This window comes from Eumetopias jubatus, unplaced genomic scaffold (genome assembly GCF_037043125.1).
Source record: "Eumetopias jubatus isolate StellerSeaLion01/CBP00866 unplaced genomic scaffold, mEumJub1_p1.0 scaffold_3, whole genome shotgun sequence".
NCBI classification, from domain to species: Eukaryota; Metazoa; Chordata; class Mammalia; order Carnivora; family Otariidae; genus Eumetopias; species Eumetopias jubatus.
This window is the reverse complement of record NW_028274809.1, coordinates 9,318,433-9,338,883: the sequence shown is the minus strand read 5'-3', so window position 1 is coordinate 9,338,883 and position 20,451 is coordinate 9,318,433. Positions and strand designations below refer to the sequence as shown.

At 35.0% G+C, this 20,451-nt stretch overlaps 1 protein-coding gene across 2 annotated transcripts in view; it reads left to right on the top strand.

Moving 5' to 3' along the window:
* PSMD1 (proteasome 26S subunit, non-ATPase 1) overlaps positions 1-20,451 on the top strand; it is an 88,924-nt gene that overhangs the window by 2,839 nt on the left and 65,634 nt on the right. For both annotated transcript variants that reach the window (XR_015767836.1, XM_028105243.2), the window contains exons 2-12: positions 1,882-1,925; positions 2,551-2,624; positions 2,802-2,971; positions 6,402-6,607; positions 8,933-9,076; positions 11,074-11,300; positions 15,975-16,035; positions 16,949-17,077; positions 18,198-18,286; positions 18,971-19,049; positions 19,540-19,713. Coding sequence is in view for 1 of the 2 variants with exons in the window: in XM_028105243.2 (XP_027961044.1) it covers positions 1,882-1,925; positions 2,551-2,624; positions 2,802-2,971; positions 6,402-6,607; positions 8,933-9,076; positions 11,074-11,300; positions 15,975-16,035; positions 16,949-17,077; positions 18,198-18,286; positions 18,971-19,049; positions 19,540-19,713 (1,397 nt within the window). In the remaining variant the exon portion in view is untranslated. The remainder of the gene's footprint in view (positions 1-1,881; positions 1,926-2,550; positions 2,625-2,801; positions 2,972-6,401; positions 6,608-8,932; positions 9,077-11,073; positions 11,301-15,974; positions 16,036-16,948; positions 17,078-18,197; positions 18,287-18,970; positions 19,050-19,539; positions 19,714-20,451) is intronic.

Below are 20,451 nucleotides of genomic sequence, written 5' to 3'. Positions count from 1 at the left end.
GGTAACAAATTAGTCATAAGTGGTAACAAAGTAGTCATAAGTAATAACCAAACAGGGGAGTGTAAAAAATTCATCACCTCTTTTGGTAAAAGTAGTTCAGATACACCATTGATTGATGATAGGCAATAGGTAGCATTTTTAGTTAATGTTGATGAAGTGTTCTGCTGTTTATGATCTGTTCCACATTTAAAGCATTCTTGTCTATCAGCTATTCCCTGTTACTAGTTTACCAACCCCCCATTACATTTTTTCATCTGTCTTCTCTGCATTCTGTCAGTTTAGCCTCTCTGTTCTGGACTTGTCATACCAAACTAGAGTACCAAGAAGTTCTTTCTGTCTGCTTTTATGCTTTTAGAATAGTAGTATCTCCTAGCCAACACCATGGTGTAGTTTAGTTGGCTAAATGTTGTATCCTTTCCTGTATGGCTCTTTCTAAAGACTGCTGGAGCTACTTGGCAAACCTACACTTACCAATTAAAAATGGCTACATCTCCCAAGTAAAGTTGTCTTGACACTTTTGAATCAATTCACAGTTTCTTGTTTCTTGTTTCTTTTTTTTTAAAGATTTTATTTATTTATTTGACACAGAGAGAGAGCTCAAGCAGGGGAAGCAGTAGGCAGAGGGAGAGGGAGAAGCAGGCTCCTGCCAAGCAAGGAGCCCAGTGCGGGACTTGATCCCAGGATGGTGGGATCATCACCTGAGCTGAAGGCTGACGCTTAACAGACTGAGCCATGCAGGCGCCCCTCAACTGACAGTGTGAATTCAGTGTTCCAGAATGACTTTTAAGATCTATATGGAAAACATATATATATATGTATATATATATATATACACGAGACAGTTTAGTTTTCTTTTTTTGTTTGTTTTGTTTCTTTGTGGTCTAAGGACAGTGATTTCCCATATATTTTTTCTAAAAATCCCTTTGGTATATGACTATATTTCAAGGTGTATTCTTTTGGAGAGGATAGTTTCCTTCACTTTCCAGTGTGTGCTAACGCCTCACGGTCATGTGGGAAACACTGTGCTTGGGTTGGTGGAAGTCAGAACAAGTAAGATCGCTCTCATTTAACATACCTTCTAGGTTACTTGTGATAGATATAAAGGAGGTGCCTTAATATAGGCATCTTTTTTTTTTTTTTAAAGATTTTATTTATTTGACAGAGAGAGACACAGCGAGAGAGGGAACACAAGCAGGGGGAGTGGGAGAGGGAGAAGCAGGCTTCCCACGGAGCAGGGAGCCCGATGCGGGGCTCGATCTCAGGACGCCGGGATCATGACCTGAGCCGAAGGCAGACGCTCAACGACTGAGCCACCCAGGCACCCCTTAATATAGGCATCTTGAAATAATTGATATATTTTACTCTATTGAGTTGATGACTACACCTTTTTTTGTAAGTAATTTTATAACTCTTGGCTTATTTTGTGTGAATAAATTTTTTCTAAAATTGGGAAAATTTTGATCAGTAAACTAGGCCAAAGATTCTCAAACTGTAGTATCAGTATCACAAGGAAAACTTGTGGCCCCATAACTGGACCCCATCCCCACGGTTTCTAATTCAGTAGCTCTACTATGGGGCCAAAAATTTGCATTTTTAACAAGTTCCCAAGTAATGCTAATTCTAAGGGTTCAAGGACTGCCCTTTGAAAACCAATGAATTTGGCAAATGTGATTTTGTGGTGGCATGAGGATTTGATAACACAACTCTTAAACTTTGAAATATAAACATTTACAATTTTAAAGAATAATCATTCTTCTAGTAAAGTCACTCCTCAAAAAAAATACTTATTTTTTCCAATTGTGATATATTTTGACTAAGCAGTATCTTCTCTCTTAGCAGAAGATTATGGTTCATAATCATGATATACCTTTTGTCTTATAGCTGGAATTATTTCTCTTCTGGATGAGGAAGAACCACAGCTTAAGGTATGAGTTGAAGAAAAATTAACTGGGGTTAATATGCGTGCTGTGAAACTCTGAATTTAGTCACATTTGTGTATTTTCCATCATTTAAAATAGCCATCTTACCCAGTCTGTACCCATTCAAATATAGCCCCCCCCCCGAAACCGTTTTGGCAATAGCAGGTGGTTTTCCCTACAGCTTAACAAAGCTAAGGTAAATAATTCTCAGTATGGCACCAGAACACTCCCCGCCCACCCTTGTCTCTTTATCAAAGGAAAGCACAAAAAATTGTTTCTTCTGTGTCACATATTTTTAAATTATTTGTATTTGACTAAAATTTGGAACATACCTAAAGTGGCTCTACATACCTGAATTCATTTATATCCAGTAATTAATTGTGTATATACAGAGAAGATGCTCATTATGAGAAGGAGTGAACTATGGTTAGTCTGATGTTTTATGATTAAAAACAGAAAGGAAATCTGTAAACCCAAGAGAAAACATGTCAGTAAATTTTTGTATTTGTCGCAGATTAAAAATTTTAGTAAATATGATTGAGAATTTGGCCATTGATTTGTCAGAAACTTTTTTTTTTTGTAAAATTTGTAATGGTAAGTCAAAATCAAATTTTATTTTTATCTTCTACAGGAATTTGCACTACACAAGTTGAATGCAGTTGTCAATGACTTCTGGGCAGAAATTTCTGAGTCTGTAGATAAAATGTAAGAAATTATTTTATTTCTATAAATTGTATTAAAGTAGATCAACTAATTCTCTGTGGATGTGGGTCATGTGGCTTTTAATTCAAATAGGAATTTGCTGCTACTAAACATACATAGATTTGGGATTTTTAAGGAAAACCAGTTTGAGCTAGGCTTATACTTCCTAATTTCTTTTAGAGAAGTTTTGTATGAAGATGAAGGTTTCCGGAGTCGGCAGTTTGCGGCCTTAGTGGCATCTAAAGTATTTTATCACCTTGGGGCTTTTGAGGAATCTCTGAATTATGCACTTGGAGCTGGTGACCTCTTCAATGTCAATGACAACTCTGAATACGTGGAGACTATTATAGGTAATTATTTTCCATCGGTAAAGCTTTATCTTGGCATCTTTCTTGCTGTAGTGCATATGACATTTTTTTTTCTGAATTACTTCTTGCTGTTGCCAAATTTAATTTTAATTGGAAGTTCACAATCCTATAATCGTATGCAAGCTGAGTTTTTAGATCTGCCTTCCAGTTTTGGGATTTATTATTTTTTGACATAATGAACAGTAACATTAGTAACAGTAACAGTGAAGACACTCACCTCACAAAACATTTTATGAATGAATCTAAAAAATTATTCAGAAACAGCCTAATCAACACAAAGGTAGTTATCTTAGGTTATGGTTATTGTTACTCCGATGAGCATTCTGTTCTATGAAAAAATTAATTATTATGAGTAACGAACTAAATGACAGTAATTTATCGATTTGTTTCTAGTACCAGAAACCATTATTGACTATCTCCATTTTGCTAGGCACTGTGTTACTCATTCTTCATGGCGTGGTTTATTCCACAGCTGCTCCATGAGGAAGGTGCTATCCCTGTTTTATGAATGAAAAAACCTCGGGTTTTGAGATGATAGAGACACATGACTATTAAATAGGGTCAGAATTTAAAACTCAGGCTTACTTCAAAATCCATATTGTTTCTACTGGCAACTGTCAATTTTTTATTTATTTTTAAAGTGGGGGATAGCATACTGGCGAAACTTTGGGCTCTCCATCTTGTAAATTAAACTATAACTATGTAAGGTTTTGTTCAAAGATTTGTAGCTTTAAAAAATGTTTGAAAACTCCTCATCTAGTAGATGAAAGAATGGACACAAACCCTCAGACAAGTCTGCAGGAATGTAGTTACAGAGAGCACAAGGGTGTATTCTGTTATAAGGAATTATTTTCCATCTGGTAAAGCTTTTAAGGATGAATCTAAGAAATTATACAGAAACAGCCTAATCAACACAAAGGTAGTTATCTTAGGTTATGGTTATTGTTACTCCGATGAGCATTCTGTTCTCAGTGGTGTGCAATATAGATATTTTTTTAAATTGCTGATTAAGAAGAGGTCTGCATTATTCACCTGAACCCTTAAAAGGAGAACTTTGGTATTCTCTTTCAGAAATTGGGAAGTGCTGCACAAGGTGGTCCAAAGGGATACTTTCAAATATCTCTGATAGTCCAACTAGAATTCTGCATTCATGGTTTTAAAGTTTTTGCCATGGAGGTGTGAAAATGGTGCAAGTAACTTACTGCTGTTGGGGGCTCATTGAATTGGAGTTTTCATCTATACATCCTATGGAAAGAACAAGTGGTTTTAAAGAATAGGCCATAACATTTGAAACATGGAACACTTTCTCTATATTGAGTTAGAAATGGGGAGTTAAATACACTTAACCTCTTTTCTCTTATTTCAGGGATTTTTTTTGACAAATACTGATAATTTTTTCAACAATGATGTGCAAGTGCTTGCATTGCTACTATTTTCCAAATCATGTTTTAAACAGGACTGTTGGTCTATAAGGGGCTATGAGATGGTAGATATCTCTCTAAATGCCATGTACCATCTTAGCTTGTAGAAGGCAATTGTTGATAAATAGACCAATTCTGTTTGTTTTTCTTTGTGTGGCAGTGGGGTTCACCCTTCTAGTTTTGTAGGGACTTTTAGGATGGATTGTTTTGGGGGCGCCTGGCTGGTGCAGTCGGTTGAGTGTCCAACTCTTGGTTTTGGCTCAGGTCTTGATCTCAGGGTTGCGGGATCAAGCTGAAGCGCAGAGCCTGCTTGAGAATCTTTCTCCCTCTCCCCCTCCTCCCCCTTCACCTGTGCACGCACTTGCGCACGCGCTCTCTCCCAAATAAATAAATAAAATCTTTAAAAAAGAACGGATTGTTTTGAACGTCAGTGAAATTTGTGAGGGGATACACAAAATAGAATTTGAGAAGGGCTTCCTAGGATATTAATATTATACATCCAGAAAATTCAAGACTGGTAAATTTTTTCTCTGTTCTAAAAAGACTTCAGCTGGGAATGAGACTAGATTCTGGGATATAGTTATGATATAAACCTGGTAAGTGAAAGCATGAACCTCATTTGAAACCTGGAAGCAAATTTTTTCCCCTTTGGTTACAATTTAAGGAAAATTCCCCAATTGTTACAATTCTGAGGTTCCTTTCTGATAGGGTAGGTGTAATGTTTCCTCACTTAACTACATTTGGTTTAAAAAGCTCATATTAGGGCCTGGTAAAGATTTTCTGCAACCAGAATTGTTTAAGGTCTGCTTTGTGACTGCCACTTTATCCTTATTAACTATATGTAAACTTGCGTAGTTCTTGTGTGAATTTGATATATTCCAATTTATAAAAGGACTCTGTTTCCCCCAAAATACAGATCCATTTAACTTGAGCCATCCATTGGGCCAGTAATTCTTTATGCTAATTCAAATCATTTGTTTCCCAGGGCTGTAGTTTGCAACTAATTAATCTTGTTCATGTACCCTTTCTTCTCTTTGAGAGGGAGAGTGACAAGTCAATGAGTTATAGAGAGTATAACTATTTTATGTCATTCACTTAGGTAGCTATTTATCTTCCTTATGAAGGTGGAAGAAGGCTTAGGGAAACTCCCTTTATTGGTTATTTTTGATAAGTTTAAAGTGTGATTGTAAAGTAGTGTGAGTTATAAACAAACTTAAATATTTCTCAGCAAGTATACTACTGGCCCCCTTAGTATGTTGCCCTGTCCGCCCCATTCAACCAAATCATTGTGTAATGTGAAAGCCAAATCCTGCATGTATATACCACTGCGAGAATTTTAAGGCGGCAGTGGCAGTGGGAGTAGGGAGCTGGGACTGGGGATTGCTTAGATTTCACCCACCTTACTTTGCAACAGCATTTTAGCAGATTTGCTACAGTTGCTGGAAAGATTTTTGGAAATCTTCTTTAGAATTGCCTTTAGAACCTGTGGCACATTTCAGGCTATTCATCAGTATTTTATGAGGATGATTTAGACATGGCCTCTACTGTCAATGAGCTAATAGTTTCACTAATTTGAAGAAGTCTAATAATTTATTGCTATGTGATAATTTTTACAATAGGTCTTTTTAAATATCCTCAGTAATGGCAAGTATTTGTTTTTGAAAGTGAAACAGTAGCTGTTTGTAGCCAACTCTGTCTAATAAGCAATATAGTTGAGTAATATAATTTTGGTCAAAATATAATACAAAGATAGAAAAGTTTTGAATACCGTCAGCCTCATTGGAATTAGTATGTAAGCCCTCCAGTATAACTGTTATGAAGGGAATAGTATTAATTTGAATGTATAACTTCTGGAATTTAAAAGTTTTGAAATTTGCTTATTACTCTATAGTTATTCCATAAATTTTTTTGATTAAAAAATGTAGGCATTTGTCTTTTCTAGTAGTTTAGCCCTATTTATAAGGTGATTCGTTATTTTATTTTTCTCACAGCAAAATGCATTGATCACTACACCAAACAATGTGTGGAAAATGCAGATTTGCCGGAAGGAGAAAAAAAACCAATTGACCAGAGATTGGAAGGCATTGTAAATAAAATGTTCCAGCGATGTCTAGACGATCACAAGTATAAGCAGGCTATTGGTATTTCTTTGGAGACCCGAAGACTGGATGTTTTTGAGAAGACTATACTGGAGTCGGTAGGTAGATGATGTGATTTTAGAGGTTGTTATTGATGCGGAATTGTCAAGGCAAGTCATTAAAACTAAAAACTGAGTACTGAAGAGAAAACCTGATTTAGAAATGATAAGGTGCTCTTTTGCCAGATGTTTTATTTTCCTGTTTATATATGAACCTTGGCTGTGTTTTGTGGTCATCAAATACCTGCTTTTATCTTACCACATTCATTCCTTTGAAGTCTTGCATGGGGAAGTTGTTTTAATTATCCTGCCCTTTTTAAGAAGCCTATACTGATAAACTATGTTAATGCATTTATTATGGCTAAAACTACAGACTAAATTCTTGTTTTTGCGGTGTTTTGCAATAATTATGACAGTTGTAGTAAGTCGGTGTAAGAAAGTGGTCAGGAAGGTGCATGACTGAGTTAAATGGACATTTGATCTTCACGCCCACTTTGCCTGCCTTACCACCTGTCTCCATGAGCTGGCTGTCTGTACTGCAGCCTTGCCTCAGTTCCTAGATGTACCGTGCTCCATTCCCCTTACCAGAAGTATTGCCTCTGCCAAAAATACTCTTTCCTGGGGCACCTGGGTGGCTCAGTCATTAAGCGTCTGCCTTCGGCTCAGGTCATGGTCCCGGGGTCCTGGGATCGAGCCCCTAGTTGGGCTTCCTGCTCCATGGGAAGCCTGCTTCTCCCTCTCCCAATCCCCCTGCGTGTGTTCCTGCTCTCGCTATCTCTATGTCAAATAAATAAATAAAATCTTTTTTAAAAAAATGCTCTTTCCTTTCTTTACCTGCTTTATTCCTGTTCAAGATTGAGAGTTCAGCTCATCACTTGTTTACAGATACATTGATTTCCAGCCCCATACCCTCCTCTACCCCTACTGCAAAGACTAGGTCCAAATCTTCCGTTACTCTCTCAGAGCCTTATATTTTTTCATAAGGTTTACCACTATAATAATTAATTGTGTTATTTGGTAGTTAAAATCTGTGTTTAGCAGCAGTGATAAGATTTAAATGAATAAATGAATGAGAGACCTAATGTGATAGAATTGAACCTAGTTTTACTTGGTTTCATTTCTGGGCTATTGTAGCCTCTCCTTGTCTTCATGAGAATAGAATTAAAATACTTGCTTTCAGGGCACCTGGGTGGCTCAGTCGTTAAGCGTCTGCCTTCGGCTCAGGTCATGATCCCAGTGTCCTGGGATCGAGCCCTGCGTCAGGCTCCCTGCTCGGTGGGAAGCCTTCTTCTCCTTCTCCCACTCCCCCTGCTTGTGTTCCCTCTCTCGCTGTGTCTCCTTTTGTCAAATAAATAAATAAAATATTAAAAATAAATAAATAAAATACTTGTTTTCATTCACTCAACAAATATTTTTTGAGTGGCTACTCTATGTCAGACATTGTTCTAGGCATTGGAGATGTCGTGGCAAATGACACCAACAAAGCTTCTTCCCAGGTAGAACAATCGCTGGAGGAATAGGCAGTTGAGCAAATAAAAATATAAAGTAAATGGGTGACAAATGTTCAAAAAAAGAACAAAGCAGAGTAAGAAATGCATCTTAGTTTTCATCCCAGAGCATGTGGATATAACTTAAGTTTTATGAAACAGTACCTACTTTTGCTACTTCTGATGTAACTGATATTTTAAAATTATATTTCATCAGAAATGCTGGTCCCATAAAGTTGATTTCACTAATAGGTCACAACTTGTTTTTTGAGAAATACTCCTGTAGCTCTTCAATATGCTTATTTATGTTGAAGGACTTTTATAGGTTGGTATCTCAGATATTGAATACACTTTGGAGAACTGCAAGATATACATAGTCTGGAGTCAAAATTTCCTCAGGAAGAACATCAGCTAGATGTGACAGCGCGCAAAGCTTGAGTCACTCAGAGCTGGAGAAATAGTTCTATCATACTGTGTTCCTGGCTATCAAGTATAGGCAGGACTAGCAAGATTGGAGACAGAAGGATGAAGGACTGCAGTAGTCAGTTTTCAGTTTTATGAAGAACATAGCCATTTGGTATATGGACATTTGCATATATCTTTTTTAAATAATTAACAGCACCATTCTTTTATGGTATTCTGTGTTCACATAGGATTCAGGATGATCATTAAATATTATTTTCAACCCATTTTTTCATGAAAACAGGGAAATAGGTAATTTTCTTTAAGATTTTTATCTAAAATGTTGATTTTTAAGTTCTGTTGTTGAAGTTGCAGATAAATCTTTGGCTGCTTAAAATAACTAAAGAACATAGATTAAAATAATTTGATTTCTAAATAAACGCAGTGCTTCGGTAACCAGATAGGTAATGATGTATCTTGAAATTATCTCTTTCAGAATGATGTCCCAGGAATGCTAGCTTATAGCCTCAAGCTCTGCATGTCTTTAATGCAGAATAAACAGTTTCGGAATAAGGTACTAAGGGTTCTAGTTAAAATCTACATGAATTTGGAGAAACCCGATTTCATCAATGTTTGTCAGGTACTTATATTACATTGTTATCTTAACGTTACATCACACTACTTTATGCTGCACTGCTGGGCCACGCATTATATTACATTACATTACATTATTGTTACTCTAATGGTTTCATACATGTATCTCAGTTGATCTTCACAACAGCCTGTGTCGATTAAGGTATACGCTTACCTTCTTTTTTACTGGTAAGAAACAATCTTATAAACCTAAAAAACTTTTGTTATAATGCATCCTGTGTATTCTTTCTACATTTTGAAAGTATTCCAAACATTTAAAGAAATTTTGGAAACTAGGTTAAAAAAAAAAAATAAAAGGTAGAAGAAGAGATAAAAACAGTACATATGTTGTGTCGTTCTAAAAAGAATTTCAGGTGTAAAAATGATCTTTGGTTTTATTACCCAAACAGAACCAAAACATTTGGGTATATTTTATCTCTTTTCACGTGTGAATTTGCTTGCACATTTTAAAAAAATTAAGATGGTCCAGAAAACGCAAAGTGTATCTTTCCCTTTCCCCAGGTCTTTTCTCAAAGATAATGCATAGGTGTTCTTTTTCATTTATTAGCAGGTCTTTTTAATGGCTACATTGTATTTCATTGACTGGAAGTGTATAAGTTTGCTTTTTAACAATTATCATACTGTATAAATTTTTGTATTCTGCTTAGAGCATAGCATTGTATCTCAGGTTTTACTTTTTCACTGTAATGCGTTCTCATGTATTTTCATCTTCTACACATTTTTAAAATTAAAATTTAGAGTAATGCATCCTTTTTTTAAATGCTTTTTGAAGCAAGTTTGGAACATAGAAAAGGCTGGAAGAAAAATCATTTATATCCCCCAAAGTCAACATTTTAGTTTATTTCTTTTCACTTTTCTCTGTATAGCTTTTTGGAGTTTTGTTTGCTTCTGAATAGTTTTTAATAGGTTTTTTTTTTAATTGTTGTGTTTTAAAACTTATATGAAAAACAGTAGTCCTCTGCTCACCTGTGTATTTCAGTTTTATTCCTCAGAGGCAATTTTATTTCTTTTTAGCTGTTTTATTTCTTGTCCCTTCAAAACTTTTTAAAACTTTTACATTTTAAAATATATATTTTATTGAACAGGTAATAGTACATTCTTGTGATTCAAAATTTAAAAAGAACCAAAGGACATACAGTGAAAAAAGTCTTTCCACTCCTTTCCTTTGACTCTTAAGTTCCTTTCTCTGGAGGCAAACAGTATCAGTTATATACGTCCTTCCAATTTTAGCATTTTTCCATGTTCTAAGTCTTCACAAACTCTTGTCCCAACTCTTTCTTAATTGTGCGGTAGTCATTTAGTAGATGTACTTTGCCTTACTTAACAATTCCCCTGTTATTGGTCATTTATTTTGTTTTCATTATTTCCTATTCTTAATGTGTAATAATTTTGATTAATGTGTTCATTTTGAAATTAGCTATTTGCTACTTCAAGGAAACAAAATTTAAATTGAATTCTTAAAAAATAAAAATCCTAAATTTATTGGATAGTTTTGATAAAACACGACAGATCGTAAGAGTGATAAGAGAAATACGTCAAAAGGGTCATTTTAGTGCCTTTTATCCTGGCCCAGCATGATACAATGTGTGTTAAATGAATGAATGACTCCTACAATTTATGGTTAAGCAGAAAATTCAAATTAAGGAGGACTTGATAATAAAATACAGATAAGATTTGAAGAAGCCAAGATTCACTCACCTACCGTTATTGAGTACTAGTAATTGCCAGGCACAATCAAATGCCATTTTCAGGAAAACTTTGTCTAGTGCCAGGATCAGAAATGGAGTGCTAGAACTGGAATTAAAATTTTAAATTAATTTTTTTTTAAAAGAAAGAAATGGAGTGCTAGAACAGTTCATCTGCCCCAGTTTGCCTGTGCTTATATTTTAAGATTTCCTACCTATATTATTAACTGTTTATCGCTAAGTATTTTATAGACACAGTTTTCAATTATTATGTAATTGTTCTTTATCTGCATTTCAGTGCTTAATTTTCTTAGATGATCCTCAGGCTGTGAGTGATATCTTAGAAAAACTGGTAAAGGAAGACAACCTCCTGATGGCTTATCAGATTTGTTTTGATTTGTATGAAAGTGCTAGCCAGCAGTTTTTGTCATCTGTAATCCAGAATCTTCGAACTGTTGGCACCCCTATTGCTTCTGTGCCTGGATCCACCAATACGGGTACTGTTCCAGGATCAGAGAAAGACAGGTATAAGTATCTTTTTCTGCATCAGAACTAATTGAACAATCTTTATTTCATTTTGCAAATAGGTGGAATATTCTCATGGATCACATAGTCTAAGAATTAATTTCATAATTAGCTTTCTCAGTTGTAAAGTCTTAACTAAGGCTATTGCTCTGCTGTTTTGCACTTTGCTGGGCACATTAAAGAAAACCAAAGACAGGGACCTTTCTAGAAAGAAATGGAAGTGATTGATAGGGAGGGCCAATTGCATATATGCTGTCTAACCAAGTAAATTAAAATTTTCAGATGGGTGGGGCACCTTGGTGGCTTATTTGGTTAAGCATCTGATTCCTGATCTCAGCTTAGGTCTTGATCTCAGGGTCATGAGTTCAAGCCCCACACTGGGCCCCACACCCAGCGTGGAGCCTCCTTTAAAAAAAAAAAATCTCAGATGGGTTAGGGGGGCTAGATTTTAGATATTTGGAAAGTAAAAAACATTTCTAGCTTTTTGTACTTTTATTAAAACTAAATATATATTTATTTTAGGCTAATACAGTATTAGTTTTTATTTTCCTGGTTTTTCTTAACATATTTAGGCCACTTATTAAAAATATTTAAATGTGTCTTTGTTATGGGGCACCTGGGTGACTCAGTTAAGTGTCCAACTCTTCACTTCAGTTCAGGTCATGATCTCAGAGTCGTGAGATTGAGCCCCTTGTTGGGTTCCATGCTGGGTGTGGAGCCCGCTTAAGATTCTCTCTCTCTCAAAAAAAAAAAAAAAAAGTGTTATGCCACCTTTTTCCTTTTAAAGTTGTTTACACAGCAGTGAGAGTTATTTTTCTGAAACCTAAATGTCACCACCCTCTCAGCCTCCAGCACTTTACAAACACATTTCATATAAAATTCTAAGTCTCGAGCATAGCCTGCAAGGTCATACATGATCTGTCCCCTCCATACCCCTCAACTCATCTCTTGCTACTGTCTTCCTTACTTACTGCTTTCAGATTTCACCGGCCTTCTAACTTGTCCTAAAAACACCAGAAATAGTCGTGCCTCAGTAAGGTTTTCTTGAATTTTAGTTTTTGTTTTCTTCCCTTTATTTTTCTTTTTGGGGGCCTATTGTTAAATGTAAGTTAGATTTTCTTTGCCCGTCTTCTGTTCTTCTGTATTTCTCACTTTTAATCCTTTTCAGCTCTTCAGTTCTTTCTTTTAATGGAATAATAACGAAAATATTATAAAATGCACATATCCTGATGATACAGTTCAGTGAGTTCTGACCAAATAAACACCCATATAACCATCACCTCTGTTATTATCCCAGCAACTTCCTCTCTGCCCTTCGAGGTCAACCCCTTGCCCCTGAGGCAACCACTGGTTTGATTTCTATCAACAGAGATTAGTTTTGCCAGTTCCTGAACTTCATAAAAATGTATCATATAGGGTCTCTGGGTGGCTCAGTTGGTTAAGCGACTGCCTTTGGCTCAGGTCATGATCCTGGAGTCCCAGGATCGAGTCCCACATCGGGCTCCCTGCTCAGCAGGGAGTCTGCCTCTCCCTCTGACCTCCTTCCCTCTCACGCTCTCTCTCTACCATTCTCTCTCTCTCTCTAATAAATAAATTAAAAATCTTAAAAAAAATGTATCATATAGTGTGTATTCTTTTGCTTCTGCTTCTTTCGCTCAACATGTTTGTGATGTATATCGGTTTTTTGGGGTGAATCAGTAACTTACTCCTTTTCATTATTGAGCAGCATTTCATTGTATGAATATACTAGTTTGTTTATTCATTCTTATATTGATGGACATTTGGGTTGTTTCAGAACAGGACTATTAGGAACATTCCTGTACAAGTCTTTTTGTGAACAGATGTTTTCATTTCTCTTGGGTAAGTACATAGGATTAGAATAGCTAGGTCACAGGGTATATATGTTTAATTTGGTAGGAATCTGCCAGACTATTTTCCAGTGGTTTACCCTCCCAGCAGAAACGTGTTAGCATTCCATTTGTTTGTTTGCCAACATTAGATGTTATCAGTTTCTTTAATATTACTCATTCTAGTGGTAAAATGTTTTGTTACAATTTTTTTTAAAGATTTATTTGAGAGAGAGAGTATAAGCCAGAGGGAGAAGCGGGCTCCCTGCGAGAAAGAGCACAAGCCAGAGTAAGAAGCAGACTCCCTGCTGAGCGGGGAGCCCTATGTAGGGCTCCATCCAAGAACCCTGAGGTCATGACCTGAACTGAAGAGTTGGACACTTAACTGACTGAGCCACCCAGGCACCCCATAACAAAGACATATTTAAATATTTTTAATAAGTGGTATAAATATGTAAGAAAAAACAGGAAAATAAAAACTAATACTGTATTAGCCTAAAATAAATGTATATTTAGTTTTAATAGAAGTACAAAAAACTGGAAATGTTTTAAGGCAGACGCTTAACCGACTGAGCCACCCAGGCGCCCATGTTATAATTTTAATAAAGGAATTTGTCAGATATATTGTTAATATTTTCTCCCAGTCTTTGGCTTATCTTTTCATTTTATTGGTGGTATTTTTTGATGAATGAAAGTTTTTATTTTTGATAATCCAGTTTTCCATTATGTATTCCAATCTAAGAAATTCTTTGCCAACCTCATGGTTGTAAAGATATTCTGCCACACTTTTTTCTAGAAGCTATATAGTTTTAGGTTTTATGTTTAGGTATGTGGTATAGCTCAGCTTAACCCTTTGTATGTGGTGTGAAGTAGGAGTAGAGTTTATTTAAATACATGCATGTTTAGTAGTTCCATTACCATTTGTTTAAAAGACTGTCCTTTCCCTATTGAATTGCCTTTGGGCCTTTGACATGTGATATGTTGATAGATTTCTCTGTTCTTTTCTATTTAACTATTTGTCTTTCCTTATACCAGAACCACAATATCTTTATTACTGAAGTTTATAGTCTTGAAATTAAGTCAATGGAAGACCTAAAGTTTTGACCTCCCTCCTCTCCTCCTCTCCCTCTCACTGCCAAGATTGTTTTGGGTCTCTTGCATTTCTGTAAATCTGGGAGGATTCTGATTGGGATTGTGTTGAATCTCTTCAGTTTGGAACAAGTTGAAACCCTTAACAATATTGGTTTTATAATCCATAAGCATAGTATTGTTCTTCATTTATTTAGATTTTCTTTAATTTTTCTCAGCAGTATTTTATAGATCAGAGATTTTGTACATTTTTTTCTTAAATTCATTCCTAGGTGTATTTTTTGATGTAAGTGGTATGTTAAATTTCAATTTCTAATTGTTGCTAATATGTAGAAATACAATTGATTTTTTTTATATTAATGTTGAATCCCACAACCTTGCTTAAATCACTTATTAGGTCTAGTAAGTTTTTTTTTATAGATCCTTCTATAGAATTTTCTACATAGGAATCACATCATCTGAATAGAAACAATTTTACTTCTTCCTTTATAACTTTCATGCCTTTTCCCCCCTTTGTTTTTCTGCATTGGCTAGGATTTCCAGTGTTATTCAGTAGACCTTAGAGTGAACACCCTTCATTCCTGATCTTGGGGAATAATTTGGTTTATTTCTTAATTTAAAATTTTTCTTTCTTGTCCTTTATTCGTGTTGTGTTTATTTGCCCCTCTGAGTTAATCTTCTGAAATTATTATTTTTCTTCATTTCTAATTTTTCCTTAGTTTGATTATTTCATTTCTGAGTTTCCTAATTCTGATATGTTTTATTCTTTTATATCTTATGTCATTTTCTTAATGTTTTTTACCTCTTTTGAAATAATCTTGCTTTTTTTTTTTTTTTTTTTTTTTAGAGCGAGAACATGAGCAGGGTAGTGGGGGTGGGGAGGGGCAGAGGGAGAGGGAAAGAGAGAATCGTAAGCAGGCTCCACACTCAGCACAGAGTCTGACATGGGGCTTGATCTCACGACCCTGAGGTCATGACCTGAGCCAAAAATCAAGAGTTGGACGCTTAACTGACTAAGCCACTCAGGCGCCCCATAATTTTCTTTTCTATTATCATATGGAATTTTACTTTGATCCTTGTCTGTGCTTATGTTTACTGAAATTAGTTTTCCTAAATTTTTGCAAGGAAGCTTATTTAGGATAGTTTTTCTAATTTCACTGCTCTCTATATCTTCCTCTTCTGTTGTGTTAATAGAGTTTGAAACAAAATGGTGGCTTATGATCTGAGACCTCCTAACTTGGTTTACTTTCTCACTTTTATTTGGGCTTTCTTTTTGCTTTGTTTCTACCATATTAATTTGGATTCTGTGCCAGCATTTTGTCCTCAGTGAAGTGCTTTGACTAGAAGGGAATGTTGGTTTTAAGAGCTGTTGGGGCCCCAACTGCTTCACTTCAAACTGGTGTAGCTGGTGACGGTGTATCTCTACCTGACTGTGTTTTGGGAGTTTGGGGGATGCTTTCTCAACTGGTTTTGTTGTATTTGTTGTCCATGCTAACCTGGTTAGTTGCTTTGTGTGGTTTTATGAATTTATTTGGAAGAAATTAAATCATGGGCTGCCTCCATCTTAATAGAATCTTGTGTGTTTCCTAAGGGAAATACTTAAGTAATTAAGTATTTTTTCCTTGCAAAACATTTAATTTGAACATGATTCAGGCCTTCATTTTGATAACAAGTCACCCATACATACTATTCAGAAAAGATTTATCAGATTAGTAACTGTTGGTTCTCTTCATTTCAGTGAGTCAATGGAAACAGAAGAAAAGACAGGTAGTGTGCTTGTAGGAAAGACGCCAGAAGTGGTAAGTGTGTTTTTTGAAGTTGAGGTTATCATTTAACATATATTCCCACAGTATATTGTAAGTTAATTTATAGTGTTATATATTTGCCTTTATAGAGGTTTAATATTAGGTTTAATACCAGAGTCATTTTATAAAAATAGATCTTCTGTAAAAAAGTAAAATTTTAAGGACTGACCCTAGAAAGCATTTAACTTAGAAGAAATCAAATCTTTAGATGCTTATAAAAGATTGAACTCTTATCTAGAATAACTGAATTACTTGTCACAGGGTGAGAAGAAAGTATGGCCTCTAACAAATAAAATGGCAACTTATCGTGGGGGGGGGCACTTTAGTTTGTTGTTTTTAATATTCATGGTGAGTGGAAGAATGGGGTAAGTATTAGAACAGTAGTCTGTTGGATATAAATGTTTCCTCCTGCAAGACTTTTGATACTCAGGTCTGTAAACTTCAACTGTTCTTTACTTGGATGGCTTGTTAGTTCATGAGATCATATATATGTGTTGATTAAATGTGCTTTTGATTTTCTAGTTTGGAGTAGGGAGTTTCTCACCTTAACTATGAGTTGGTTCTGTATAAAAGAGTTTTCCTTGCATATCATCAGTAATCAGTTATTTTACATTTGGGTTTTTTTTTTTAATATTAAAATGTTTTACATTGGAAGCTTGTTCAGAATGAATTGCATTCTTCCATCAAACTGGTATCATTATCTCAATGGTAGCTATTAAAGAAATAAATCATTCTTTCTCTCAAATAAATGATACATGAGTTTTCTAGATCCTACTATTAAAATACAAGTTTTGCTTTGTGTATGGACTGTGAATTTCACTGGTCTAGGGCTGTTAAAATACAGTTGGCTTAGTGGATTTCAGTAATATATGAATTTTCATTCTTGTTTGTTTATTTATTTTGGCAGAGTCCAGAGCCCAAGGACCAGACTTTGAAAATGATTAAAATTTTAAGTGGTGAAATGGCTATTGAGTTACATCTACAGTTTTTAATACGAAACAATAACACAGATCTCATGATTCTAAAAAACACAAAGGTAGGAAATTCATCTATAAGGGAGGCTTTCTTTTTGTATTTATTTCTTTGTTGAATATTAATATAAATACTTATTTCTTATTGAATACTTTGTTGCATTTTATTTTGATCAAGAAAATAACTTTTTAAAAAAATAACAAAGGACGAACTTGTTGAGAAGAAAGGGAATTAATATTGATTGAGCTCCTGTTTTTGTGTTCACCTTCATTGGGAAGTTTAGTGGTGTTTTGTTTTATTTTCATTTTTTTAGTTACCTTTTTATTAATATATATATAAATATATATATATAGCACTTGGACAAATGGCATGATCAGAACACTAATATAGTTTATATGTCTTTTTTCCCATTGAACTGCAAATTCCTTGAGTGCAGAGGTTCTTACGTTGATATTGTATAACCTTTGCTGAGATACCAATCCTAACAATTACTAGTATTAATGTTAATCTCTGACCAAGTAATATATTTATCTGGTTCAAAAAATGTTTTAATATGAAAAGATTTATAGTATGAAAAATCTTCATTTTCCTGCCTCAACTACCCAGTACCCTTTGATGGTCATTTATTCTTTTATAGCTATGTATTATTTCATTAGTACATCGCTGATTGACTGAAACATGTAATCGTACTTCTCAAACTTCTAATAATTACAAATGGCAAATGGACACAGAATTACACAATGTGTATTTATAACAATTATTTGAAGCTAATCTTTATAATACAGTTTCATTAAAATTAAAATCACTTTGGTGACTGTCAGAGGTGCACAGCGAGAAGAGGCAGGACTGCTCTTCAGGTTACTCTAATACCTTGGAGACCGTAGACGAGATACTGAAGAGAAATGGCAAATTAAACTATTCAGAAATAGAAAATCTACTACCTGAACTTCTGCCTAAAATCTACTGATCTCAAGTTAAGACCACAGATAAGACTCTGACTTGATTGTTTTTATAAACTACCTATTTAATCTTTGTAAAGAAATATCCAAGATCCATGGTTTAAATATCATCAGTTCAGTTTATTAATATTTTCTTTACAAACCAGGGCCTCTGATTGTATGTCTGCATGCAGCCTTGCATATGCATAAATACTTTGTCATGATAAAAATTATTTGTTTTTGTAGGATGCAGTACGGAATTCTGTATGTCATACAGCAACCGTTATAGCAAACTCTTTTATGCATTGTGGGACTACCAGTGACCAGTTTCTTAGGTAAATATACTTGAAGGTTTCCACTTTGGTTTAAAATCATCTTTAATAGGGACTCTGTTGACATTGTTACATGGATGTGGAGAGTTTCCTTTGCCTGCCTGTCCTGAATTTTAAATTTTGTTTTCGTTATTTTATACATTTTTTTTCCAAAGATGCATTTACTTATTATTTTAGAGAGAGCGCACGCGCATGCGGGCACAAGTGGGGGGAGGGACAAAGTGGGGAGAGAGAGGGAATCCCAGACAGACTCTCTGCTGAGCACAGAGCCCAACTCGGGGCTCAATCCCACAACCCTGAGGTCATGACCTGAGCTGAAATCAAGAGTCAGACACTCAACTGACTGAGCCACCTAGGTGCCCCTATACATTTTTTATTGCATATGTCTGCTTGTTTTAAGGTAAAATTAATTCCTTTTATTAGTTGACTTGAATATATGCTTTTGCATGAAATACATTAATATAATTCTGCTTTTGTTCATAATGAAATGACATATCATGCATTTTTTTAAAGTCTTCAGAAGACTAAGAACTTCAGAGGTAAACTAGAATCAGCAGTAACTTGAGCTCCATAAAGTAAAATGATTTGCAATAGTTCAAGGTAAAATTTTAATGCTTTGACTTTAGTGTTATAAAAAGCTTTATGGAATTCATTTCAATAGTATTGCTGAATTTTCTTTTCTTACAGAGATAACTTGGAATGGTTGGCTAGGGCCACTAACTGGGCAAAATTTACAGCTACAGCCAGTCTGGGTGTAATCCATAAGGTAATATATACTGGTCAGTATGAACAGAAGCAATTTTTTTTGGAGTTAAAAGAATAAGAGTTTATGAAATTCTTTCACAAGGACATTTTGGTAAATCAGATCAGTCCTCTTATAGGAAAGAATAAAGTAAATAAGAAATTAAAATACCTATGTGTTTGGTTTTAATAAAAGGTGGAAATTCTTTTCCTGTGAAGACTAAGACATTTCTCAAAGGATGAATTGAAATAAGTTATTTGCATAGTCTAAGATGATTTTGGAGAAATGTTGTAAAACGAGGGAAAAAATTGAAGCATTTGTTTCTAACAAGGATGTGATTGGATCTTTTAAAATTCTCCTCTCATTTGAGTTACAAAGTTGTCTAGGGGAGAGAAGAGATCCACTTCCTCCTCTTTTAGAAAGTGAATTTTCTGGAGAGAAGACAGTAGTCATAGAAAATATATATTTTTTCTCTCACTTTCTCTTACACCTCTGTTGTGGTTCAAATTTATAGGGTCATGAGAAGGAAGCGTTACAGTTAATGGCAACATATCTTCCCAAGGACACCTCTCCTGGATCAGCCTATCAGGAAGGTGGAGGTCTCTATGCCTTAGGTCTCATTCATGCCAATCATGGTGGAGATATAATTGACTATCTACTTAACCAGCTTAAGAATGCCAGCAATGATGTAAGTATTTGAATGAAAAACTAATTTCTGTTACTTAAGAGTCCAGGAAAACACTATGTTTGCCAAATTATTTTAGTGAATAGAAATTTTGTAGGATTTTGAAATTCCAAAAATAGAACTATTCTTAAAGAATTATTTTTTAAGATAATTTTCTTTCCTTCTCTATAAACTAAAATTGTGCTGGGCGCCTGGGTGGCTCAGTTGGTTAGGCGACTGCCTCCGGCTCAGGTCATGATCCTGGAGTCCCGGGATCGAGTCCCACATCGGCTCCCTGCTCAGCGGGGAGTCTGCTTCTCCCTCTGACCCTGTTCCCTCTCGTACTCTCTGTCTCTCATTCTCTCTCTCTCAAATAAATAAAATCTTTAAAAAAAAAAAATTGTGCTTCTCAGTCCTTTAAACCTTGTATGTGACAAGCAAAATAAAGTACCATATATTTGTAAAATATGTATTGTATTTCCACACTTAGGAGTCTTGGAATGTTATAACTATAAGTGATCTTAGTGATCATTTAGTCTAATTTTGTTATTTTATAGGAAACTAAGTCCCAAAGAAATGCATAACTCTAAGGAACCAGAATTCTTGGTTATTTGCTATTTTATAATTTTTAAATGTAATTCTTTTGGAAAAACTTATTAAGCAGATTGCTTTTACTTTACGGAACCTTGAAATAGGATTTTAGACTTTAGCTTTTATGTTAGACTCTTTTTTAGAAGGCTATTAGGAGAGTGGCTAAGTAAG